Genomic DNA, 27,523 nt, shown 5'->3' on the forward strand with positions numbered 1-27,523 from the left:
TAGGATCCAAACTTTCATCTTCAGAAACAATGCTACAATGAATAACCTTGTACTTACAACTGCAGACCCCTTAGTATATTTCAGTAGGTTACATATCTAGAAGTTGAATTTCTGGGTCAAAAATTATGAACATTTAACATTTTAATAGTTATTGCTATTAAATTAAAACTATATTATAAAAAGAAGTTGTAAATAAACAAACAAAATCCAGACTCACAGACATAAAGAACAGACTTGTGGTGGCCAAGGGGAAGGGGAGGTGGGGGAGGGATGGATTGGGAGGTTGGGGTTAGTAGATGCAAACTATCTCATATAGAATGGATGGACAAAAAGGTCCTACTGTATAGCACAGGGAACTATATTCAATGTCCCGGGATAAACCAAAATGGAAAATATAAAAAAGAACATGTATAACTGAGTCACTTTGCTGTACAGCAGAAATTAACACAATATTGTAAATCAACTATTCTTCAATTTAAAAAGAATAAATTATGCCCATTTACTCTTCAACATTCTATGAGTGTTTATTTCATCTTACCCCATATATATATATATATATATATATATATATATACACCGCCCACCTGTAAACTATGAATCATTATAATCCTTGTAAACCTAATAGGCAAAAATGATTTCCCAATGTTGTTCTAATTTACATTTCTGTAATTTTCAGTGAAGCTGAACCAATTTATACTGGGTTGATCTTCCATGTATGCTGCAAATAATTTCCTAGTATTACAAATAAATTTCCTAGTATTCTTAGCCACTATTAAAAGTTAAAAGTTTGTAACAATTATATAACTCCAACAGTATCTAAACTGCAGCATCTAAGCATAATGCATTCATGAGTGAATTCACTGAGCACTTGCTATGCTCCAGGTACTATGCCAGGTTCTGGAACAATCATAAAGAAACGACCCTGGGACAGACAAGTTGACAAGTATTTTCAATACAGTATGATATGTGCTATAAGAAGGTGTAGGGTGCTATAGAAATACCTAAGAGGGGAACCTAACTCAATCTAGTTTGAAGGGAAGGCAGCACTGAAGCTGAGACCTGACAGATAATAAGGAACTAGTAGTCAGGTTAAAAAAAAAAAAAAAAAAAAAAGGAGGAGGTTAGGGAGTTCCAGAAAGAAGAAATATCACACATAATTAATGTTTCTGGCGAACTACAAATATTTGAGTATTGCTGAAGCACAGAGTTAAAACGAGAAGTGGTGAGAGATGAGACTGAAAAGGAATATGAATTTTATCCTGAGGACAATATGGAACAACTGAATAATTGTAAGCAGAAAATTTTCATGAACATATTTGTATTCTATAAGGAATATTCTGGCTACAATGTATAGAATATATTAGACAAGGGCAAGGCAAAAGCTAGGGAGACTCAGATAGCAGACTGTTGTAGAAATTCAGGAGAGATATCAGTGGCCTCATCAAGGCAGTGGCAATGACCATTTATTCATTTAACAAATATGTGGTAATCTACACATCAGGTACTAGGGATAAAATGGCAAACAAAAATTAAAACTTTCTCTGTCCTCATCGTCTTGATACTCTGGTCGAGGAAATGGGCATTAATCAAGTAATTAGGCACAGAAATAAATTTAGCCAACAAGTGTAACTCAAGATGCATGGGTCTAAGAGGCAAAGGGCGTTTAGAAGAGGACAACCTGACCTAGTTTGGGGCAAGGAAGAATTTACAGAAAAGTACTCTGGACTGATATCTGAAGGATGGGAGCTGCTAGGCAAGACAGACTACAAGTTCAAGAGCCCTGTGGTGACAGGAAAAATAGCAGGTATGGTGAGAGTGCAGAAATAAGGGGAAAGTGTGATAAGATGAGGCTGGAAAGATAAGTAGGGGCTAAGCAGTAAATGAATTCAAGAACTATTAGCAGGGACTTCCCTGGTGGCGCAGAGGTTAAGAATCCACCTGGCAATGCAGGGGACACAGGTTCGATCCCTGGTCCAGGAAGATCCCACATGCTGCAGAGCAACTAAGTCCGTGCACCACTACTGAAGCCCACGTGCCCTAGAGCCCATGCGCCACAACTACTGAGCCCACGTGCCGCAACTACTGAAGCCTGCGCGCCTAGAGCCCATGCTCCACAACAAGAGAAGCCACCGCAATGAGAAGCCCGCACACCACCACAAAGAGTAGCCCCTGCTCGCCGCAACTAGAGAAAGCCTGTGCACAGCAACAAAGACCCAACACAGCCAAAAAAAAGAAAAAAGAAAAAAATAAATACTAGTATATGAAATTGAGAGGACTTGGTGAAGGGAGTAGAAATGAGGTATAAGGGAAAGAACCATATATATGACTCCCAGATTTTGAGCTTCTGCAACAGAAGTAGGGAAGAAATGGACCACTTTAAACCATAGGAAATAGAATCTTAAAATACTTTGTAGTTACCTGGATGGCAAAAGGAAGGAAGAGAAGTCAAGGGTGATATGTAGATTTGTGGCTTGAACTATGGGTATCATTCAACAACAGGGAATGCTGGAGACAGTGGGTATAAGCATATAAAAGAATAAACTCAATTTTAGGTAGACAATGGGTTGGGGTGTCTGTGGCCAGTATGATAAACACAAGTCTAGATTCTGGAGACAGAGCTAACCTGGAAAAAGATTTGGACATCATCAGCATATACACAATGACTGGAACCACAGGAGTGATTAGATAGATATATTTATCTATACACATCTCTGTACTTCTATATTTCTACACTTATTGACTGCTTATTATAAAAGCACTATACTAAATACTTTAAATGATAATTTAAGTCTTAAAAGTATGAAAAAATTTTTAATACCACTTTTTAAAAAAGATTTATTATTAATTAATTTATGGCTATGTCAGGTCTTAGTTACAGCAGGCAGGATCTTTCGTTGCGGCACACGGGCTTCTCTCTAGTTGTGGCATGCAGGTTTTTCTCTTCTCTAGCCGTGGCACGTGGGTTCCAGAGCGCGTGGGCTCTGTAGTTTGCGGTGTGCAGGCTCTCTAGTTGAGGCAATGTGAGCTCAGTAATTGAGGCACGCGGGCTTAGCTGCCCCACAGCATGTGTGATCTTAGTTCCCTGACCAGGGATGGAACCTGTGTCCCCTGCACTGGAAGGCGAATTCTTTACCACTGGACTACCAGGGAAGTCCCTAATACCACTTTTTAAAAAGGAAACAGGGGCACTGAAATAGGAAGTTATTTGCCCAAGGTTATACAGCTCGTAAGTAACACAACTAGGATTTAAATCCAGATCTGGGAACTCCCCTGGTGGTCCAGCGGCTAAGACTCCATACTCCCAATGCAGGGGGCTCCGGTTTGATCCCTGGTCGGGGAACTAGATCCCGCATGCTGCAACTAAGAGTTCACATGCTACAACTAAAAAAGATCCTGCGTGCCACAAGTAAGACCCGGTGCAGCCAAATAAATAGATAAATATTAAAAAAAAAAAAAAAGTTAAAAGAAAAAAAAATCTTGATCCGTCAGACTCCAAACTGCAACTAATCACTATGCTCAGAAAGAATATGTTAAGTGAGAAGAAACAATTACAGAGGTTAGAACTGTGAGGAATGCCAATATTTAAAGTACAAGTAAGGGACTTCCTTGGTGCTGAAGTGGGTAAGAATCCACCTGCCAATGCGAGGGACACAGGTTCGAGCCCTGGTCCAGGAAGATCCCACATGCTGTGGAGCAGCTAAGCCCCTGCACCACAACTACTCAGCCTGTGCTCTAGAGCCCACGAGCCACAACTACTGAAGCCCGTGTGCCACAACTACTAAAGCCCATGCGCCTAGATCCTGTGCTCCACAACGAGAGAAGCCACTGCAATGAGAAGCCCGCGCACCACAACGAAGAGTAGCCCCCGCTCTCAGCAACTAGAGAAAACCCGCGTGCAGCAGCGAAGGACCAATGTAGCTAAAAATTAAATAAATGAATAAATAAATTTATAAAAACAAACAAACAAAAAAGAAAAAAACAATAGCTCTACAAGACAGCTGCTGCTGAGTGTTCTAAAGCAAAGAAAGGAAAGGTAAATTAACTACTCTTAAACATTCTTTCACTATTTAGACTCTCTGTTTTTACTGGATACAAAGCTAAAGTTACACAATTAGTTAAAATGATACTGGAGAAGATTGTGGCTGCACTGTCTTTGAATCTCCAGTTCTCACATAAAAACAAACAGGGCAGGACTTCCCTGGTGGCGCAGTTGTTAAGCATCTGCCTGCCAAGGCAGGGGACACGGTTGGAGCTCTGGTCTGGGAAGATCCCACATGCCGCAGAGCAAGTAAGCCTGTGAGCCACAACTACTGAGCCTGCACTCTAGAGCCCACAAGCCACAACTACTGAGTCCACATGACACAACTATGGAAGCCCGTGCGCCTAGAGCCTGTGGTCTGCAACGAGAAGCCACTGCAATGAGAAGCCTGCACACCTCAATGAAGAGTAGCCCCCACTCGCCGCAACTAGAGAAAGTCCACGCGCAGCAGCAACAAAGACCCAACCCAGCCAAAAATAAAAATAAATAAATAAAACAGGGCAACTAGGATGACAAAATAAAAAATCCACAAAGATCTATGACAAAACTTAGTGACAAGGTATTTTCATGGTTTCCAAAATATGAGCAGGTAGGGACAAAACCTGTATGTATTAGGGGTGAAGGGGAGGGGGGGACTTGCTAGTCCTAAGAACAGATACTCCCTGGAAAGTATAATGGGCCAATTTGAGAAAGTCAGCTGAAACTGGGAGAATTTCTGCACATTCAAGGGTAACTGTGAGACAGAGGTAAGGTGTGAAAGAGGCTGGAACATCCTGGGCCCACATGAACCTTCAAAACTAACAAACCAATGATCCCTTGCCAGGACAAAGTGCCCCCACATTGAGGAGAAATTATTGGACCCAGAATCCAAACTGAGGATGCCAGGGATCCCAGAAACAAAGGAAAGAGATGACCCAGATAAAAGTGAGGGGAAAATCAACCAGAGCTCAGAAAGTGGGAGACCTTTATTTCTTCTAACAGCTTTACTGAGATATAATTTGTAGACTGTACCTTAAACACTATCAAAAATAAGAGAGGCAGGGCTTCCCTGGTGGCGCAGTGGTTGGGGGTCCGCCTGCCAACGCAGGGGACACGGGTTCAAGCCCTGGTCCGGGAAGATTCCACATGCCGCGGAGCAACTAAGCCCGTGCGCCACAACTACTGAGCCTGCGCTCTAGAGTCCGCGAGCCACAACAACTGAAGCCCGCGTACCTAGAGCCCGTGCTCCGCAACAAGAGAAGACACTGCAATCTGCACACCGCAACGAAGAGTACCCCTTGCTCGCCACAACTAGAGAAAGCCCGCACTCAGCAACGAAGACTCAATGCAGCCAAAAATAAATAAATAAATTTATTTAAAAAAAAAAAAGAAGTAGAAACAAAAGACAAAGACTTTTCATAAATGAAGAATATATTGGAAGAAATACAAGACTGATTAAACACAACAGATGATGCCTTAATTTTGAAAATTTTGAAAACTGAAATAAAGAAAAAGATAAAAAAGATCTGAGATAAAGAGACAAAAGATAGAGGAAAAAAGAGCCAACATACATATAACAAGAGTCCCTAAAGAGAAAAACCAAAGCAATCAGACAAACCAAATATCAATAAATTAGGATTCAAGAAAATTTTGCTGCAATTAAAAAATACATATATTTGAAACTACAAATTGTGTACACTGTGTACTCAGAAGAACACCACCAAAATATATTCTAGTAAAACTACTGATTTTTAAAGAAAAAGGAAAAAAGCTTTTGTATTCAGGCAAAAAACCAAATCACTTATAAGGTGGAAAAAAAAATCAGACTGGCATCAGACTTTTTATTATAGTATGCTTTATTCCAATGGAAAAACATATTTAATATACTGAAGGAAAGAAAATGTGAACCAAGAATGTTATATCCATCCAAAATTATTTTTAAGGTATAAAGTTACAAACAAGCTATTATCAATAGTGAATATTGTTTCCATGAGCCCTTCCTTGGGAATCTTCTAGATAACAAGTGACAGACAACAACAAAAAACTGGAGAGACATTGACACAAGGACCAAGGGTGTTATTATCAATGAATGTTAACATGACAAAAAGAGAAAGAACTACACATTATATACCTCCTGATGGAAGTGCACCACTGCCTATGAAATAATTTTGCCACAAACAAACCAACCTGAATTTATAGGAAATACAGAAAACAGAAGAGCATGTTAAATGATATCACAGGGAAGCAATACTCTAGATTATGAAAACTTGGTTTCTTAAACAATAATAAAAAGAACTACAAGAAAAAAACAGATGGAAGAATCCATATATTGAAGAGACTTAATGAAATCACACAACACAAGACTCTTATTTGGGGCTTCCCTGGTGGCTCAGTGATTAAGAATCCACCTGCCAATGCAGGGGACACGAGTTCGAGCCCTGATCCGGGAAGATCCCACGTGCCACGGAGCAACTAAGCCCGTGCGCCACAACTACTGAGACTGCGCTCTAGAGCCTGCAAGCCACAACTACTGACCCGTGTGCCACAGCTACTGAGCCTGCATGCCACAGCTACTGAAGAGCACACGCCTAGAGTCTGTGCTCCACAACAAGAGAAGCCACCACAATGAGAAGCCTGCACACCGCAATGAAGAGTAGCCCCCGCTCGCCGCAACTAAAGACTGCACACAGCAACGAAGACCCAACACAGTCAAAAAAAATTAATTAATTAAAAAAAAAATGACTCTTATTTGGATCCAGGTTCCAAATAACAAACTACAGAAAACAGAGCATGTATGAGGCAACTGAGAATCTGAAGACTAATTTATATTTGAAGATATTAATTACTATTAATTTTTTAGATGTCATAACAGTATTGTGAGTGTTTTTGTTTGTTTAATTTATTTATTATTCACTTTTGGTTGCATTGGGTCTTCGTTGCTGTGCGTGGGCTTTCTCTAGTTGTGGCAAGCTGGGCTACTCTTTGCTGCGGTGCGCGGGCCTCTCACTGCAGTGGACTCTCCCGTTGTGGAGCATTGCCTCTAGATGCACGGGCCTCAGTATCTGTGGCACGCAGGCCCAGCAGCTGTGGCTCGCGGACTCTAGAGCGCAGGCTCAGCAGCTGTGGCGCACGGGCTTAGTTGCTCTGCGGCATGTGGGATCTTCCCGAACCAGGGCTTGAACCCTTGTACCCTGCACTGGCAGGCAGGTTCCCAACCACTGTGCCACCAGGGAAGCCCGAATTATGAGTTTTTAAAAAAATAACCCTTTCCTGGCCTTCCCTGGCAGTCCAGTGGTTAAGACCCCGCGCTTCCACTACAGGGGGGCACGGGTTCGAACCCTGGCTGGGGAACCAAGATCCCACATGCCACATGGTGCAACCAAAAGGATAAATTTAAAAAAACAATAATAATGCTTTTCCATTAGAGATACGTACCCAAATATTTATGGCCATAATAACATGTTATCTACGGTTTGCTTCAGAATAATTTCAGAAGCAAGAAATGAGTGGGCATTTGGATGAAATAAGATAATTGTTGCAGCTGGAAAACGAACACATCATTGCACTGTCAACTTCTGTGTATGTCTTGTATAAGTTTGAAATTTTCTACTATAAAAAGTTAACAGCAAAAAACACATGGATTTAGTGTTCTGATCCATTCATTCAATAAATATTTGCGATTCTTTTTATACCCAACTCTAAAATATTACCCACTCTTACCCATAGAAACTCATTTTGTTTCACTCTTTGTATTTTCAAGATCACATTTGCAAAGTTTTAAGAAAACTTCTGATGAAAACGGACAGAATTCTATCCTGACTTAACAGATCATGAGAGGCTGGCTATAAATTCTTTCTGAATGAGACTCAATTCCAAGAATGACTATCAAACCTAGTCCACAAAGGACATGATTTTTTTTTTGCTCAGTGATTCATACCTATAATCTCAATTAGAGAAAGCATGAAAAAAGACTTACCTGTTTTATGTGTGGATTCATGGCCATTTCAGTTACATTCTTTTTGGTCTCACAGAAGATAATAGCCCTCCCTTCAGACCCACTGTAGACTTGAAGGACATCTCCAATAACTGCTGGCCTCTGAGACCAGTGGCACTGGATGGCCAGATGCTTTGAAGAAAGAAAATATCAAATATCTGCTTCATTAAAATTATTGAAAAAGATTTCTCTTGTACATTGTTTTTTCTATTTGTTCAAGAACTGGCCTTCCTGGAAGACAATAAGACAACGATTCTCCCCAACCCCATTTGACAACAGCAATCAGTAGGTGAAAGGATAAGCAAATTGTAGTGTACTTATACAGTGGAATACTGTTCAGTGATTAAAAGGAACCAACTACTGATCCATGCAACAATATGGATGAATCTCAAAACATATGCTGGGTGAATGAAGCCTTACAGAAAAAAGAGTATACACAATATGATTCCATTTGTCTGAAGCTCTAAAACAGGCAAAACTAATCTATAATCTATGATGGAAAAAAAGCAGAACAGTAGTTGCCTCTGAACGGGGACTGGGCAGGGGCACGGGCGAACTTTCTGGGATCATGGTAATATTCTTTGTTTTGATAGGGGTTTGGGTTACACAGGTGTATGAATTTGTCAAAACGAAGCAAATGTACACTTAAAATTTTGCATTCTGTTGTATGTAAATCTTATCTCAAAAATTGTAAATATTAGGTGGATGAACCTTGAAAACATTATGCTACACAAAAGAAGCCCAACACAAAAAAGCCACATGTTGTAATGATTACATTTATATGAAATAACGAGAAAAGGTAAATCCATCGAGACAGAAAGCAGATTGATGGTTGCCAGGGGCTAGGAGAAGGGGGGAATAGGGAGTAAATGCTTAATAGTTATAGGATTTCCTTTTCGGGTAATGAAGCGTTTTGAAGTAGATAGAAGCAATGGTTGTATAACACTGTGAATGTACTAAATGACACTGAATGGTACACTTCAAAGTGGTTAATTTTAGTTATGTGAACTTTACGTCAATAAAAAAATTGTAAATATTGAACTCTAGCTAAAGATATGCAAACTAAAATACTTATGGGGAATTATACTTACTTCTGCAATTTGAAATAAATAAAAAAATAAGATGGATATAGGGATGAGAAGATATGCAATAAAGCAAATATAGCAAAATATTAATGGCAGAATCTAGCTGGTGGGTATATGCGTGTTCACTGTAAAATTCTCTCAACTTTTCAGCCTGTTTGAAACCTTCATGATAAAATGTTGGGGAAAAAATATACTGTAACATTTTAAGTCTGTGCATTTTAACATATTATATCTCAGTAACATTGTTTAAAACAATTAATTACATAACACAGGGAAAATAGAGATAAGCACAAAGAAGAAACTAAGAATCATTTGTACCAGGTATGTCAAAGTCTTGCTTCTTCCTCCCTACCTCTCAAAAATAAAAATAAAAAAGATCCTGAATCTGATCAAGCCTCACAATCTACCATCAACTCAAAGGAAAATGAAAGCAGAGGAACATGTTAACTAACACCACAGGGCTGCAAATCAGCAAAACTGAGACTATGGGAAACTTGTAAGACAAATGATCAGTTCTTTTCAATAAAAAATTGCAAAGAAAAAAGGGACAGAGGGACCTGTATTTTAAAGGATTTAACAGAGGAATGGATAAAGAAGATGTGGAGTATACATACAATGGAATATTACTCAGTCATCAATAAGAAAATGAAACCTTGCCATTTTCGACTACATGGATGAATCTAGAAAGTAAGTCAGACAGAGAGACAAATACTGTATGATCTCACTTATATGTGGAATCCTAAAAAACAAAACAAAACAAAATGAAAACAGACACACAGATACAGAGCACAAAATGGTGGTTGCCAAAGTGCAGGCGGGGGAGATGGGGACCCGAAACAGGTAAAGGGGATTGACAGGTACAAACTTCTAGCCAGGGGGATGCAATATACAGCATAAGGAATACGGTCAAAAATATTGCAGCAGGGGCTTCCCTGGTGGCGCAGTGGTTGAAAGTCCGCCTGCTGATGCAGGGGACACGGGTTCGTGCCCCGGTCCGGGAAGATCCCACATGCCACAGAGCAGCTGGGCCCGTGAGCCGTGGCCGCTGAGCCTGCGCGTCCAGAGCCTGTGCTCCGCAATGGGAGAGGCCACAACGGTGAGAGGCCCGCGTACCGAAAAAAAAAAAAAAAAAAAAAATTGCAACAACTTTGTATGGGAACAGATGGTTATTAGACTTATTGTGGTGATCGTTTCACAATATATGCAAATATCAAATCATTATGCAGTACACCTGAAACTAACAAAATAGTGTACGTCAACTATATTTCAATTAAAAAAAATGATGGTGAATAAACGTTCAACACATGGATAAAAAAAGACTTAAGACATATAAATTAGTAGCAATATAAGGATCTTACTTGAATCCATATTCAAACAACCTATTTACAAAAAAAAGACAACTAGGGTAATGTGAACACTAGATATTTAAAGATATTAAAAAATTGGGTTTTTTTACTATGATGGTAACTTTGTGGTTTTTTGTTTGTTTTTAAAGAGGCCTTATTCTTTTAAAAAATATATAATTATACAAAAATGAAATGATGACTGGACTGCTTCAAATGTAAGGATTAAAGAATGTATGGGGGTATAGAAAAGATCAGTGTTAAAGCCTGGTGATGGGTACATCAGATACTTTGTACTATTCAACTTCTGTACATGTTTGAAAGTGTCCTTAATAAACTTTTCTCTTTTCTTTTTTTAATTTATTTTGGCTGCACTAGGTCTTAGTTGCGGCATGCGGGATCTTCGTTGCGGCATGCGGGCTCTTAGTTGCTGCATGCATGCAGGATCTAGTTCCCCAACCAGGGGTCGAACCCAAGCCCCCTGCATTGGGAGTGCACAGTCTTACCCACCGGACTACCAAGGAAGTCCCATTAATAAACTTTTCTTCACTGATACATTTTATGTTCTTAATGTAAAACTTTCACCCATTACAAAATATACAAAAAGCTTCCTTTGACCATCCCATACTATAAAAGTCCTCTTTCCCAGAAGTAAACATCATTATTAGTTTGATGTTTATCCTTCCCACCTAACTTTGTACATAAATACCTAAAAATCCATTTAGGATTATTGGTGTATTTTTTAAAATAGTATGATTCAGTACTTATCATTTTATAATCTGTTTTTTATGAGTCAAATTCATTCTTTTTAACCATTACATTGTATTTATAGATTATACTCTTGTTCACCTGGACTATTTTTATTTACATACACATATATGTACATCTGTCAAATGTAAAAGTGACATATATGGTACATACCTGTCAAAATAATGCAAATATTACCTTTAATTCTTTTTTTAAAAAAAATACTATAGGTTTAAATTTTCATGGAGTCAAAATTATAAACCTTTTCCTTTATGGTGCTTTCTTCTGTCTTTATGTTTAGAAAAGCCTTCCCTTTCCTCAAATCAAATAACTGTTGATCTACAATCTGCTGTAAATTATTTTATGGCTTAATTTTTTTAAATCTTTGGGAATATTTTTGGTATACGGTATGAAATGAGGATCTTTTTTCCACCTAAGCTTTAACAAATTATCCCAACACCAGCAAATTGGGATGAATTACTTCGTTTTTCACATTCTACATACTTTAAGTCTGTCTCTATGGATGCCTGTATATCTCCTGTTAGGACTTGCCTGTTCACAAACTTTCTTCCCCCTATTTATTTTACTCTGCTCCTGAGTCTCAAACTATAGAAATACATAGGTATCTTATTGACTAAGGGCAAAAAAGAGATATTTGGCCTGAACTGGTACCCAAAACATAAGTTTAACTTCAACAAATTTCAAAATATCAACTAAAAGCTAAAATCTATCACACTGGAAAGCTACTTACTTCCACAGTAGTTGCAGCCTTTTGAGTCATTTTCCCAACAAGGTCAACCTGTTCATATCTGGATTTCATGTATTTTTTTGCAACTTTGTATACCCACTGTGGGCAAGTTGCAGAAAAAAGTAAAGTCTGAGGATTGTCTTCAGAATCTTAAATAAACAAAAAGAATTCAAATGCTTTCTTAATTTCTTAATATCCCACAATGTAGTCAGCTCTTAAAAATCCCCCCAAACTTCAAAGAAATAATGAAAAATTCAAAACTTGGGGTGAATTTTGAACATATAAACTTTACTGCAATTATCAAAACTTTCTACTTTCAAAACTGAGGGAAAATATCAATATGAAGAAAACTGAACCTAGAAGGAAGATGAGAATTTAAGAAATAACAATGAGCAAAGAAATCAGTAAAATGAGTTAGTAAAACTACTTACTATAAAATAATACATGGAAGAAAGCAAAGAAAGCTAAGAAAATGGTTAAAGTATGCTATTGTACTTTCTTGTTCAGGAAGAAAACAGATACCAAATACCTTTAGTTTTGTTAGAACACTGGGGACAATGTATTAAAAATCATAAAATAAAAAATTCATAAGCTTTTAGATAAGAAAAGAATTGCTAATGTGCTTATTTTGAATTAGGATATACCAGTTTTGTAGGATTCATGGATAATATCTTCAACTTGTTCAGCAAAACCTAAATCTAACATTTGATCCACTTCATCAAGCACAACATGGCGCAGTTTAGAAAGATCTAATCGGCCGCTCTGCAGATGATCTTTGATACGACCAGGGGTCCCAACCAAGATGTCAATACCATTTCGAATATGATTAACTGTGAGAGGAGAGAAATGTCAATAATATGTAAAAATTCAAATGTAGATTTTAGATTTGAGTAGCAAATAGATCTTTGTGCTACCATCAGACATGTTTACTCACTTTGGCTTTGATATGATGTTCCACCATAAAAACACGCCACACTGAGTTTCCTAGTTATATCTTTGAAGTCTTTGGCTACTTGGTTTGCCAGTTCCCTTGTAGGAGCCAAAACAAGTACCTAAGCAAAAGGTTTAAAAAACCAAAAGGTAAGTTTCTGTAGACCTCTAAGTTCAAACTGAGAAGACTATTTTTTAAGGTGCATTTAAAACTAGGAATCTCATCATTAATGTCATAGTATTTAAAGACAGAGCACAAATAACAAGAACAGCTTATGTTTATTATATCCTCCCTTACTTCCTTAAGGTCCCCTTTCAAAAGTCACTTTCTCAGTGAGGTTTCTAACCCTCTTTTCATATCCTCCCAACTGTGCTTAACTGTTTCTCCTTAGCACTTACACCATATAAAATATTTATATTCTACTGATTTGCTCATTGTCTCACCCACTAAAATGTAAGCTCCATGAAGACAGGGATTTATGTCAGTACTATTTATTATTTATGTCAGTACTGTTATTTATGTCATATTATTCAATATATTCCCTGAACTTCAAACAGTGCCTGGCACAGAATAGATACTCAAAAAATATTTGTTGAATGAGTGAATGAATGAATGCCCAATATGTGCCATTTTTTAAAAAGAAATATTTCAATTTATTTGTTAAGTAGAATATGAAACCGAATCTGTAGCTAGTACCAGAGAGTGGACTTAACTGTTTGGTGTTTAATGAGAGCAGCTTCTTCTACACAGGATCCCAGGAGACTTACCGAAAAAGGGGCAAAGCCCCTTATTAAGCAAATAAAACTCATGTTTCAAACAGGTTATACAAAAATTGATTTACCTCTATTTCTCTTTTTTTGATATTTAGAAAGTGCAGATTTAACAAAAAGTAGCCATAAACTTTCTATGTACAATGCCGATTATAATTCTGCAAACAACAATAGCGCTTTACACGAATTATTTAATTTGATCCTCACAAAAACCCAATGAGGTGGCATTATTTTCCCAGTTTTACAAATGAGGAGCATGAGTCATAGAGAAGTTGAGTCTTGCCCAAGATCAAGTAGCTAGAAGTGGTGGAGCTGGAATCTCCAGTAATGTCCTTCTAGCATAAAAGCTTTTTAAATGCAGTGTTGGGACTGTGTCCTATTTCTATTACTTTCAGACTTCCTAATTTCACCTAAGAAACAGAACTCTCTAAAAAAAGATTTGTCCTGTTCCAAGACCACTGTTATTTAATTACATTCATATATGTGAATTTACTTTCACACTGTAATAATATTTAGAAGTCTCAAAGAACAAATTACTTTTAGCCACATATCTGTTCAAATTTTGATACTGATTCCTTTTCTTGGCCGCGCTGTGCGGCATGCAGGATCTTAGTTCCACAACCAGGGATGGAACCCGTGCCTGCTGCAGTGGAAGTGTGGAGTCTTAACCACTGGACTGCCAGGGAAGTTCCAATACTGATTCTTTTCTTCTTCACGTTTATGAACCTGAAAGTGAACATAGGTTCTAAAAGGGTCAAATTTTAGGCTAAAATTTCACTAGGTCCTCTCTGTTCTTTACTACTGATAAATTAAGACAGATCTCCAGTACTCCAACAACACAGGGAGTAGCAGTATCATTTCTACAATACTCTTAAAGTCAATCAGTAAAATAAGTATTATTTACTGAATGAGCAAATAAATACCACTTCAGCAAAATTACTGTTTAAAAGCAAAGGTCAGAATTGAAAAAAGAGAAGAAAAAGGTCACTAAATATACTAACTGTAAATACTCCTAAAATCAGATATGCTGGCTTCATAATATACAGTTATCAAAGACATCTATGGATCCATACACATTACATTCATACGCAGTAACTCACTTTAGCTTTATTTGAGATTTATCTTAAAAATCAGATTTTTGCTTTAGGACCCAAATTTTTACTTTATGCCCCAGGACTGACTAACTTTTCTATCTTTGGGGTACTTGAACTTAAGACCAGTATATTGTGGTTTGTTTGTTTGTTTTTTTGGTCACGCTGTGCAGCTTGCAGGATCTTAGTTCCCAGATTCAATCCCTGCTTGGAGACTGAATCCGGGTCACGGCAGTGAAAGCGCCAAGTCCTAACCACTGGACCACCAGGGCATTCCCAAGACCAGTATACTCTTTCTTTCTCTTTCCATTAGAGTAATGTTTAAACCTTTTACTCCCTATAATGGTTACCTTTGGTGAGCGGCTTTTTTTAATTGTCTCTTGATTTCTTTGGAGTCTTTCAATCAAGGGGATGGCAAAAGAGAATGTCTTTCCTGTTCCTGTCCGCGCTTGAGCAATTAAATCTTTTCCTTCATATACAGGACCAAAAGTCTTAACTTGAATAGGAAAGAGATATGTTACCCCTCGACCTGTAAAATGAGATTTCATTGAAATATTTACTTAAGACCAGCAATAGGAAAAACTACATTTATTTGAAAATAACATTCCTGATTCATCAACATGTGCCTAAAGATACATCACCTAACAACATTTACATTTATTCCTACCCCAAAGAGGAATTATTTAAATATTGGTCTGAGGGACTTCCCTGGTGGCACAGTGGTTAAGAATCTGCCTGCCAATGCAGGGGACACGGGTTCGAGCCCTGGTCCAGGAAGATCCCACATGCCGCGGAGCAACTAAGCCTGTGCGCCACAACTATGGAGCCTGCACTCTAGAGCCCACAAGCCACAACCACTGAAGCCCACACACCTAGAGCCCATGCTCTGCAACAAGAGAAGCCACCGCAATGAGAAGCCGGCACACCCACACGCATCAACGAAGATCCAACACAGCCAAAAATAAATAAATAAATTTATTCATTAAAAAAAAAAATTGGCCTGATCTTTTGACAAATACATATAATGCTTTAAAGTTAAAAACCGAACCGAATACCAAAAAAATGATGTAGAAATAACTGCAATGAAAAAAGCTATTTCTCTATGCTTTGTATATTCTCCTTTTGGTCAGAAAAGGCACAAGAGTTTTCTAAAATCTAGTTTTAGATTTTCAATTGCATATCCATTAAAATTCATTGTACCGGGGCTTCCCTGGCGGCACAGTGGTTAAGAATCCGCCTGTCAGTACAGAGGACACAGGTTCGAGCCCTGGTCCGGGAAGATCCCACATGCCGCGGAGCAACTAAGCCCGTGCGCCACAACTACTGAGCCTGAGCTCTAGAGCCCGTGAGCTACAACTACTGAATCCTGCGCGCCTAGAGCCTGTACTCCGCAACAAGAGAAGCCATTGCAATGAGAAGCCCACTCACTGCACTAGAGAAAGCCGGCGTGTAGCAATGAAGACCCAACGCAGACAAAAATAAATAAAATAAATTAAAAAAAAATTCATTGTACCTTTCAGAAGCTTTATAGTCTCTTCAGAAATAGGGAAATTGGAGAAGGCTCCTTCTTTCTGTTCACGTGTTAGTGTCTGTCAAAATGAAATCAAAGGCCTAACTGATATAGTTCATATCCGACCAGGTATTTAGAATCTTTCACTCATTTACTGCTTTTAGCTCTACTAAATGAACTAACAAACCAACTTTAGTTAGTATTTGCAAAAACTGTATAGATTAACTTACAAGATAAATTAGTGGCAAATTCTTTTAATTTCAAAACTGTCTCTTCAAATAACAAGCTTAATACACTTTCCCACAGTACATTTAAAAATGATTAATTCACACATAAAACTCTTTAGAAATACATTTACTACATAGATCAAAATATAATTCCACTTGACTGAATGTATTATGAAAGAGGTATTCAATAATCTAAATCATATTCACAGATATAGATAATATTAATTATGAAGATTAACACAAGCCTATAAAACCGCCCCAAAAGAAGCTAAGCAATGAGGAAAGTAAATTGTTTCTAAAACTAAAAGTTAAATAAGTTGTTCTATGAATCTAAAAAGCATTTTTTATGTCATTAATACAAGGAAAAGTTCCTGTAAGCTTGAAAATTTCTCAAACATATATAGAGGTCAGCATGACATTGTCATTTAACATCTATTGAAAACTTTGTGTACTAGTCAATGCATATATAGAACAAAGACAATATATCTACTTAAAAACTTTATTACTGGTTGTTTAAAGAAGGTAGTTCCAAAACCACACACCATAACAAGTTTCAAACTAAGAACCAGATAAAAGACATAACATCAAATTCAAATTTAATCCATTTAAGCAAACCTGTATGTTATCTTTTTAAGATTAAAGAAAAAAATTTTATTAGAAAAGTACACATTTTCATTGCAGAAATTTTAGAAACCATATTAAAAGAAAGAAATTGTAAAATTATCTACAATCCAATCAGCTAAAGACACATTTGAAACACACACTCCTCTATGTACATATACATTTTTAAATGAAATAAAAACATATGTATATACTCCTTTGTAATCATTTTTTTCATTTAATAAGATAGACTGAATACCTTTCTAACATATCTATGCCCTTTAAGATCAATGCATTCTATTACATAGGTATAGCATATTTTATCAAACCAATTGCCTACTATCAGACATTTAGGATGTTTAAATTTTTCGCTATTACCAACATCACTGTGATAAGATACTGATTCATACATCTCTGTACACCTCGTGATAATCTCCTTAGGAGGATAAATTCCTAGAAGTAGAACTCCTGAACCCTAACATATTCTAAACAAAATAATAAACAGTTAAGCTTATTACAATACAGAGCTCTATAGCTGGCAAAATCCCAACAGAGCAAGAAGTACACTCTGCTGCTCAGCAATACAGATTTGTAGGGCCTTATTTAGAACAACTCTCTAACATATATGCTTCCTGACAAATAGCAAACTCACAAATAAAAAAACACCATATTGTAAAGCAAGGATTCAACATTTTTCCTCAAAGCTCCCCAAAGATTACACATTAAATTAAGCTCAAATGTATTTAAATTAACAGCAACTATCAGATTCTTTAAATGTAAAGATTATTAAATACCAAGAGTTATTAAGAATATTAAAGTTCTTTTTTGTTTAAGAGCTGAGTAATTTAATGACAATTTGTAATGCCCAGATAAACCTATGAACTCTGCTAGAGGAAAAGTGCAAAAACAGGGCTTCCCTGGTGGCGCAGAGGTTGAGAGTCCGCCTGCCGATGCAGGGGACACGGGTTCGTGCCCCGGTCCGGGAAGATCCCACATGCTGCGGAGCAGCTAGGCCCGTGAGCCATGGCCACTGAGCCTGCGCGTCCGGAGCCTGTGCTCTGCAACAGGAGAGGCCACAACAGTGAGAGGCCCGCGTACCGGGGGGGGGAAAAAAAAAAAAAGTGCAAGAACAAATTGAGTAAATTCTGTGCAAGAATATACCTACTCTAACAGATACTGGCAAAAGTAATGAGTCCAGGAATGAAGATTCTATACTAAGCATGTTTTCTATACCTTCCAAAAAATTAATATTCAGGAGAACAAATTTCTTCAGATCATTTTCATATGTTTCATTTCTGTTTTAAAAAAGCAAACAGCTTTAAGATTGAGTTACAGTAAGACCTAAAAATCATTGAAAGTTGCTATTGTTACAGAAGCACAAGAAACAGAAGGCAAAATATACAAAGTCAAGAGGCCTTTATGTACCCCGTTTCAGAAAGTCAGAACTTAATTCATGAGTAATGATGAGGGCTGAGATAACCATAAGAAATGCAAGTAAGTGATCATCAATAAGCATTTGGAAAATCTATTTAGGAACCCAAATGTACAGGCAAGGTTTAAACTTGACCAAGTCCCCCCCGCACCAATCTCTTCACCAAGAAAAAGGCAATATAATGAAAGAAACAAGAGACAAAGGGGAAAAGGCTCAGGTTTCAGCTGTATAGACTCCCCAGTCCAACTGAGAGTATTGGACAGTAAGCAGGAAATACTGTAGAATCAATTCTAGTTAGTCTTAAAGAATCAAATTATCCTGTATTTCAAGGATAATGTCAAATGCAAAACAAAAAGTATCCATACCTCTTCTAGTTTATTTTCACTTGATTTATGAGTAGAACTATCTAAGGATGACACTCGCTTTGATTTTTTTTCATATTCATCAATATCTCCATTTGACAGATCTTTTCTTCTTGACTTACGAGATTTAGAAAATTCATCTGAAAGTCTATTACATCCTTCCTCAGTGTCACCATTTAGTTTCTCTTTCATTTTAGTTTTTTTGGGTTTGGGAGCATCCAGGTCATCTGCAACACCATTTTCTCTTGTTTCTGATTTCTCATCTGAGTCATAATGGTGCCTTGACTTCCTTCTATCACTCTGTGGAAAAACAAAGAAGCAGTGACAAGAGGGTGACAAGAGGGTCACAAGGTTTGCTTTGCTTTTAAGACTCTAGAGAAGTTAGAGTATGACTCCCCCAACCAGCAAAGCTCAATCTACAGTAATCTTGAAAAGGTACCTGGTAGAAATCCAGACTGGTTGCTAATGCCAAGCCTAAGCTTTACCTATTGCTTTCTTTCTCAGCCCAAATCTTGCACTCTTAAGACCTGGCCTCTAGTCCCTCTTTAATCCCATTATAACATTTAAGGGAAACTGAAATAGCTTCTTTTCAGTAAAAGAATGAGAACTCAAGATTTATAAATTAAAAAACAATCAAAAACTTCTAATATCTCCAAGAAAAAAATTAGTATTTACTGAGTACCTACCCAGCATTGTGTAATATGTTTTCGGCTTATCTTGTTTAAATCTTCATAACAACCCTATAAGGGAAGTACAGGTCCATAATCCCTTATCCGAAATTCCAATATCCATAAAGCTCTGAAAACCGAAAGTTTTTTTGTAATTTATTTGGAGACAAAACCTTACCTGACCTGAACTCATTTTGTGGTAAAATTTGACTTCAACTAATGTGAGACAATCTGTAATCTTTATTTATTCCACTTAGTATGAATATTCACATTTAACATTAAGGTGTTTGATTATAGGTTCGGGGCCCCAAACCCTACTAGGGTGTTACCCTTTTAAAAACCCCAGAATTTTGAATTCGACAATATATCTAGCCCCAAGGATTTTGGATAAGGGATAGCGAACCTGTATCACCTTTGCCATTTTACAGACGAGGAAACAAGTTCTTAGAGATAAGTAACTTGCCAAAGACCCACATATGGGATTTCTTGCAAGTGAAAGTGCTAGAAATCAAGCCCTGTTTGACTTGAAAACCCATGCTCTTTTCACATCATGCTTCCCCCCTGAACTTTGATAAACAGGTTAAAGAAAAGCCCAATTGTTATACTCCTATGGAAGGATAACTATATTAGTAATCCCAGAAAATTTTTTAAAGTTTTACAAATTTAGTTAATAGAACTTTAAAAAGGGGGGAGGGGGTGGCTTTCTGCAACTTTAGTTTTGAAATGCCAACTTTTGTTTTAATATTTGCAGACAGCAAGAAATGATTTGGAAATTTAGCACTTCAAAATTACTTGGTCAAATGTTCCAAATAAATTAGATGGAAATGTTCAAAATAAATTAGATGGTAGTGACTAGTCTTGGTAAAAACAACCAGCACCAAAATTTTCACCATGATTTACACAGTTTCTACAGAATACTTTCACATACAATTTTCTCATTCATGAAATAAGAGTTGCTATGAAAACTGAATATTTGAAAATGCTTTGTAAACATTAGAGTTTTACATTAATGTAAGTTATAGAGTTATATGTTACATCATTTGATCTTTAGTTAACTGAACTATCCCACATCTCCCCAAACCACTAGATTCTTCTATAGAAAAACAAGATTATTTATAGAGCAAGCCTCAGGGTTTGAATTGCTCCTGGGCCTGCACTTCAGGGAGATGAAGCAAGATAAAATGAGACCTCTAGGTTCAAGCCCAGCAATACTCAAGGTGATGAAATACATTGTTCCACATCAGATCCACAGTGCTCGACACTCTCCATCTTCTTGGCTTCCACAACACACTACATTCCCTCCTTACCCTGTTACCTCTATCTTCTTCAATGTCTCCTCTCCCTTCTCCTTCTGTGGATGCTCTTTAAGTCTCTGTTCCCTATGTACACTTTCATACCATTTTCATGGCTTCAACATACACTTCCAGGCTTCCTTCCTAACCTGCACTCCAGTTCTGAGAACCTAAGGCCCAGCTCCATATCTTAACACATCCAAAACCAGTTACCTTCATCTGGATGCCAGACCACTATTTGAATGTCTATTTCTATTAGTTGGTACTCCAATCTGTTTCCAAATCTTTAGTTATCTTTCATAATTAAAGGAAAATCAACAAGTACCTCTGGAGAAACTACAATGTGAAAGCCACTAATTCACAAGGATATAGTGAAATGCAAGCATGGACAAAGATATGGTCATTTCCCTCAAGGATCTTTGGGAAATACTTGGGAAAGATATACTCAGGAAGAATGAGCTAACTTTACAAGGAAGGGCATAATAAATGCCAATCAAATGATAAAGATAGCACTCGAACAAGACTTCAAGGGGGAATGAGATTACTGTATGTGTACACTGGAGTGGTTATAAAAGACATAAACTAAACCTGACAGATGGATAGGATATGGATGCAGAAGGAGGGACAAGTATTTTAGAATGAGCAAAACTTAAAATAACTGCTTGGTGATTCCACTTACATGAGTTATCTTCAGTAGTCAAATTCATAGAGACAGAAAGGAGAATGGTAGTTGCCAGGGGCTGGAGAGAGAGGGCAACCGAGGAGTTGGTGTTTAATGGGCACAGAGCTTCAGTCTGGGAGAATGAAAAGTTCTGGAGATGAATGAATATGATGTCTGCAGACCAATGTGAGTGTACTTAATGCTACAAAAATGTATACTTTAAAATGGTTAAAATGGTAAATTTTATAGTATGTGTATTTTACCACAATAAAAAATAATAACTGCTTGGCTAGAATGGCAAGTTTACCTTGGTGATAAGGTCAGAAGGGTAGGTTCTGCTCTCTGGGACTACAGAGAATATTTTCATTCTTTTGTCAAATGTCAGCCTTCAAACACTGCTTCCTTACCCTCCAAGCTCTGTTTTCTTTTCTCTCTCTTTCTTCTTTTGAGGGATGGGGCAGGAAGTCTCTACAACTCTTCTAACAGGTTCCTTGAGAGCAAGGACCTTCCTGGTGCCCAGCAAAGAGTCTGGCATAAATTAGGCTCCATAAACATTTGTGAATTGAATGAAAATACTAACATAAAAGGCTATTACTAATACAACCCACGCGATCTCCATCACAGCCAAATCCTGGCAATTTTCGCTGTGACACTTTTCCTCAATCCTCTACTGACCCGTTATCGAGGTTTGTAAATCTAAGATCGCTTTCCCCAAGATTCTCGCATACAGGACAGAATGACGGAGAAGTTACACATATTCAAGGCAATCGTTTTTCTTAATCATCTTCTAAGACGGCCAACCAGAACCAAATGACAGGCCTCGCTGCTTAAGAAGAGGACAGAAAGAACAGATTCCGCTATGAGAACTTGAGTCTGCCCATCTCGTAGGCGCCGACAGGAAGGACGGGGACCACGAGAGGCCGGGCCCAAGCTCAGTGCTGCCCTTCTCCAGGTTAGGGGTGTGGAGGTAGTAATGGTCCCGGAGCGACCTCCCAGGGACGAGGGTGGCGCGAGGAGAGGCCCTCGGATGCTCCGGCCCGGTTGTGACAGGCCATCAGGTAGACTCCCCTCCCCGCCCAAGCCGGCGCAGCCCAAAAGGAGGCGCGGCCCGTCCTCAGCGCACCTTTTGCCTCTCCTTCCTCTGGCTCTCGGTCTCCTCCAAAGGTGCCTCCAGCTCCATAATGTCCCCCCAGAGGAGTTTCCCAGGCATCATTCGCCGCTACTGCTGCCGCCGCCTCCCTCTGGCCACGGCGGCCACAACTACCTACAGGTAGCGACAGGGTGAAAGGAAGCGGGGGCAGGGCAGCCTCCCGGCCAAAGCCTGCGTCACTTCCGGGACACGCACCGCGCGGCGGGGGAAAACAATCCCGGATACTCTCCGTTTAAACTCTCTCCTTGCGACTCAGTCTCCCAGCCAATGAATGCGAGGAGTCTCGATTGGCTCACCCTTCTTCTGAAATGATTGGCTTCTAGAGTAAAACCCTGACCAATCTCCATAAAAGAGGCGCGAACTGATTAGCATAAAATGTTCGGATTTGTTTTCTCCCTCTCCCTCTCCCCCTCCCCCACTCCGAACATTTCTCTTTGCCACAGCGGAGATGCTTCGGGGCTTCCCAGCATTCACTGCTGGGGCTAGGAAGCCCCTCAACGGCGCCGGACAGCGGCCGCGCGCGCGGCGGGCTGGCAGGAGAACCTGCCCGTGGAGGGCGGGGGGGAGCGGGCGGGGCGAAGGGAGCGCCACGCGCCGCGTCGCCTTTCGACGCCGGAAGCTGCGGGCCTCGGCCCCGCCCGTTGCGGGTTGAGGCGTTAACGTCTAACAGCTTCGCCCGAGGCCAGTGGCCCTGAGTTGGTGGGAAAGGGTGTCTTGGGGTCTGGAGTGGGCTAGATGGGTTTGAGGTGAAGACTAGGCCCGGACAGCCTTCCCTCAAGTCTTAGGTTTTAGTCATGAAGTTGGTCCTTAGTTTAGTTTAGGGTCTTCCCACCCATTTGACATTAGAGGAAACTAACCCCCTAAAAGAGGGATTTACTTGTCTGAAGTCACACAGTTCGTGGCACACAGGACTAGAAAACTCAACTCCTGAATCCGAGATCAATGCTTTCCCTGCCACACCAACCTTAAAGCTTTGGGCTTACCAAAGCGTTTGGGGGGAAGATGCTCCTATGAAACATAGAATGAATGATGTTAGGAAAACCTGGAGAAACCTAGAGAAAAAACAAGCCTAAATGTCTTTGACAGATTATGTATTTGCAGTGGATAAAAGGATATTAGTTATGGGAATTAACTGTCCCTGAATTACAGCCTTGAACAAAACTGGAAACCTTTTGATAATACAAAGGACTAACTCCTGAGAATGTACCTTTCTTTTCTTACATCAATGGTGCTAGCTGGGGTGCGCTACGCTCATCCTGCTGTCTCTTGTTCCGCCTGCTCCCTTTGTGCTCCCATTCTGCCCTGCCATGCCCTGCTCTCAAGAGGCACAAGTCATCTCCCCCAGCAAATGGGCCCGGCCTGCGGAGGAGGGCGGCATGCGGCTCCGCTTTGTCCGGCTTTCGGAGCACGCCACCGCTCCGACCAAGGGGTCCGAGCGCGCCGCGGGCTATGACCTATACAGTGCCTGTGAATACACAGTACCACCTATGGAGAAAGCTCTTGTGAAAACAGACATTAAGATAGCTCTTCCTAATGGGTGCTATGGGAGAGTAGCTCCACGTTCTGGCTTGGCTGCAAAACACTTCATAGATGTAGGAGCTGGTGTCATAGATGAAGATTATAGACGAAATGTTGGTGTTGTACTGTTTAATTTTGGCAAAGAAAAGTTCGAAGTCAAAAAGGGTGATGGAATTGCACAGCTCATTTGTGAACGTATATTTTACCCAGAAATAGAGGAAGTTCAAGTTTTAGATGACACTGAAAGGGGTTCAGGAGGTTTTGGATCCACTGGAAATAATTAAAATTTATGCCAAGAACAGAAAATAAGAAAATATACTTTTTCCTTGAAAATAAAGACTTTGCTTAAAGTGAAAACAAAAAAAGGTGCTAGCTGATTGGCTTTCATTTCAGAGCCATTTCCTTTTAACTCTTCATGATCTCTTCAACCTACTCTTGAGAACAAGAAAGCAAATGGCAATGTAGAAGCAGGGGCACTTCACAAACCACTTGACAATGTCTAGCACACTAGCCTTGTAACCTGAGCATCAAACTTACGTCTTAGCAAAATTTCAGATTGCTACAAGTCCTGGAGTTTGGGGATTGGTCCTAAATAGCTGAAACCACAAATGATAAATTTGTGATTGCTACAGGCCTCCTGCATTAAGTGTGGATTGGCCTGAAGTCAGGGGCTATATGTTTATCTAAATGTTACCTTATGGATTCAATACTGTGAACAAATGGAGTGTTCAGGTGTTGATGGTGAAAAAATGCATCTCTCTCCCTAGATTATGGGAATAGCTATGCATCTCTAGATTGGTCTTTTCTAAAACCTTTTTGTCCCACTCTCTCACACCCACTCCCAATTCTACCACTGTGAAGTCTTTGTAGCCTTCAGGGTACAAAGGTACAAAGCCTTCAGGGTACAAAGGTACAAAGCCTACAGGGTACAAAGGTTCTCCTGCCAGGGTATGATGTGCATGGAAGCAGGAGTGGGTGTGGCTAAGAATGTCACAGGTATAAAATTGGGATAATAATAGGAATAGATGTTAGTATGTTGTGGTTGAAAATCAAACACAGATGAAGTTTTAGCTCCTCAAGACTATTTTTGGCATTCATTTTTATGTCGAAGGTCATACAGCAGGTCTGAAAAAGGAAAGGACTAGACTGTTGGAGACGCTCTAGGCAAGAGACTAATAAGTATACTAGTGTTTTTTAAATGACCTTCTGTGATTTGGGACACTCTAAAAACCCTACCTTTCTGAGCACCAAACTCATGTAAACAAAACTGGCTGCTGTCTATGTCAGGTGGAAAGGGCAACTGTGTGTAAATTAAACCTAGTCATAAGTAACTTGACCAAACTGTGGCTTAGCTGAAAAAATTGGGGTACCACTACATATGTGTTCTCAGTGGGCATCAAGTAGAAAACTTGGGAATGGGGATGATGGAATAATTCTTTTTTTCATATTTGGTCCCTATAAGTCTCAAGAGATTTATACTGATGATGAAATTGATTGGGGGGTGGCCTTCCCTGGTGGCGCAGTGGTTAAGAATCCACTTGCCAATGCAGGGGACATGGGTTTGAGCCCTGGTCCAGGAAGACCCCACATGCCTCGGAGCAACTAAGCCCATGCGCCACAACGAGAGCCCGTGAGCCACAACTACTGAAGCCTGTGTGCCTAAAGGCCATGCTCCGCAATGAGAAGCCCGCGCACCGCAACGAAGAGCAGCCCCTGTTCGATGCAACTAGAGAAAGCCCGTGCGCAGCAACGAAGACCAAACGCAGCCAAAAATAATAAATAAATAAATTTATTTTAAAAAATTTATGGGAGGAACCTGAAGGGGTAGCATGAATAATTAAAATGTACAAGTAACTCAAAATGTAATCTTATTAGAACATCTTTGTTTTCCAAATATCTTGCCAGAGCCACTGATATAATTTCTTTCTCAAAATTTGACAGTTGGGGTGCCTCATCTGATGGTCTGTTGCAACATTCTATAAAGATTTCCCTTGCCTTTCACTTTGGCTCATTAAACTCTATAAAAACAAGATGACTTTTTTTTTTTTCTCCCCCTCCCCCCTTCCCCCGACTTTTTTTTTTTAAGATGACTTTTTATAAACTTGCCTCTCTCTGGTCATTCTCAAACCTAGAGGGCTAGATTTTAATTTTTATTCCATAGAGAGTAGAAGGTAAAAAGAACCATCATTTTGCATCTGCATGTCAATCTTATGTGACAAGAGGAATTGAACCATCATTTTAAAATAACATAACCATCATGTTATGAGATGGAAATAGTTTAAGGGTCAGCTATAAATCGATCAAGAGATACTGGGGGCAGAGAGTGAGGAGAGTACTAAGAAGAAGAAAATGAAAGAGAGACCAGGAATGATGTTTCTGCCATTGCTAGCCACATGACCTTGGCCAACTAAACTCGAAAACCTGTGTTGTTAGTAAAGTGGGGGGCAAAAATGCCTTCCCTACTGATAGTTCAGGAAAACTGGGGGGATCCCCTGATATTACAGTACAGCAGAGATGATGTACAGAGGTACTTATATTTCTACTTTTAGCTCCAGGTTTTGACAGTGTTGGCGAGGAGACAGCTTTGAAAATATTTAGCATATGTATACTGATGTATGTATCTAGCTCCTAATTCAAATTATTTGGGAAAGCTTTTTAAATAGAGGGAGGAGGTCTGTTTCTCTAATCAATTACTTTGTAGATGCTTTTCAATCAAGTGGTGGAAGGGAACAGTCACATCAGTTACTCCAGAAGAGGGCACCATTCCCCAAGAAATAGGACCTGCTCAACTGCTAAAAATGGAACATGTGTCTAAGACTTCAACTGAGAGAAAGATCTGTAGAGGCCAGAAAGATAGTCATGAGTTTGTTTTCGATATATCCCCTCACCATTCTTGTTTCGTGACTCTCATGTCTCTCTTCCACACTCCCTTTAGGCACTAGTCTGTCTTCCCCATTCCTTAAAAGCCTTCTCAGGTAGCTGTAGGATGGGTTCTCAAAATACAGTTGATCCCAAATTTTTTCACTGCTACGGCTCTTTCTTCTGTTTTTTCCTCATGGCTCTGACACTTTGAAACATTCTGTCTGCTAAATTGCATTTAATAATAATTGATTCATGATCATTCTTCTAATATATGAATAAGATATAAATGAAGCTTAACAATGTCACACCAGCATGTGATAGGGTTGCATTACTGAGCAGGTGTAATTTCAGTCATTGGCAAAGAAACTGATGTTACAGTAGCAAGGAGTTAAGCAAAGGGAATGTACAATTTCCATTAGGATTTTTTAAATATTGAAAATAGTTTGCAGAAGCCAGCTATTCTGAGGATTCCTAGGGGTCTGAGATCCCAGATGAAAGAGGATGCACATGATCT

The 27,523-nt window shown here is 39.2% G+C and overlaps 2 protein-coding genes across 3 annotated transcripts in view; one reads left to right on the top strand and one right to left on the bottom strand.

The window, feature by feature from the left end:
• The window catches only part of DDX50 (DExD-box helicase 50), a 32,580-nt gene extending 9,766 nt beyond the window's left edge, over window positions 1-22,814 (bottom strand). For both annotated transcript variants that reach the window (XM_067710745.1, XM_067710744.1), the window contains exons 1-8: window positions 22,603-22,814; window positions 18,862-19,158; window positions 16,241-16,316; window positions 15,078-15,256; window positions 12,870-12,987; window positions 12,580-12,765; window positions 11,939-12,084; window positions 7,995-8,144 (exon numbers count right to left, since the gene is read on the bottom strand). In XM_067710745.1, the coding sequence (XP_067566846.1) occupies window positions 7,995-8,144; window positions 11,939-12,084; window positions 12,580-12,765; window positions 12,870-12,987; window positions 15,078-15,256; window positions 16,241-16,316; window positions 18,862-19,158; window positions 22,603-22,692 (1,242 nt within the window). In that variant the 5' untranslated portion in view covers window positions 22,693-22,814. The remainder of the gene's footprint in view (window positions 1-7,994; window positions 8,145-11,938; window positions 12,085-12,579; window positions 12,766-12,869; window positions 12,988-15,077; window positions 15,257-16,240; window positions 16,317-18,861; window positions 19,159-22,602) is intronic.
• Window positions 22,815-23,893: 1,079 nt separating this feature from the next.
• Window positions 23,894-24,474, top strand: LOC137208536 (deoxyuridine 5'-triphosphate nucleotidohydrolase, mitochondrial-like). Its single transcript, XM_067708926.1, has one exon. It carries the CDS (start codon window positions 23,937-23,939, stop codon window positions 24,429-24,431), a length of 495 nt encoding a protein of 164 aa, XP_067565027.1. The 5' UTR covers window positions 23,894-23,936; the 3' UTR covers window positions 24,432-24,474.
• The last annotated feature ends 3,049 nt before the right edge of the window (window positions 24,475-27,523 follow it).

The sequence above is a fragment of the Pseudorca crassidens genome, chromosome 16, assembly GCF_039906515.1.
Source record: "Pseudorca crassidens isolate mPseCra1 chromosome 16, mPseCra1.hap1, whole genome shotgun sequence".
NCBI lineage: Eukaryota > Metazoa > Chordata > Mammalia > Artiodactyla > Delphinidae > Pseudorca > Pseudorca crassidens.

What these genes read in the sequence shown, in the direction of transcription:
- LOC137208536 (XM_067708926.1), top strand. Translation starts at nt 23,937, where the DNA reads ATGCCCTGCTCTCAAGAGGCACAAGTCATCTCCCCCAGCAAATGGGCC.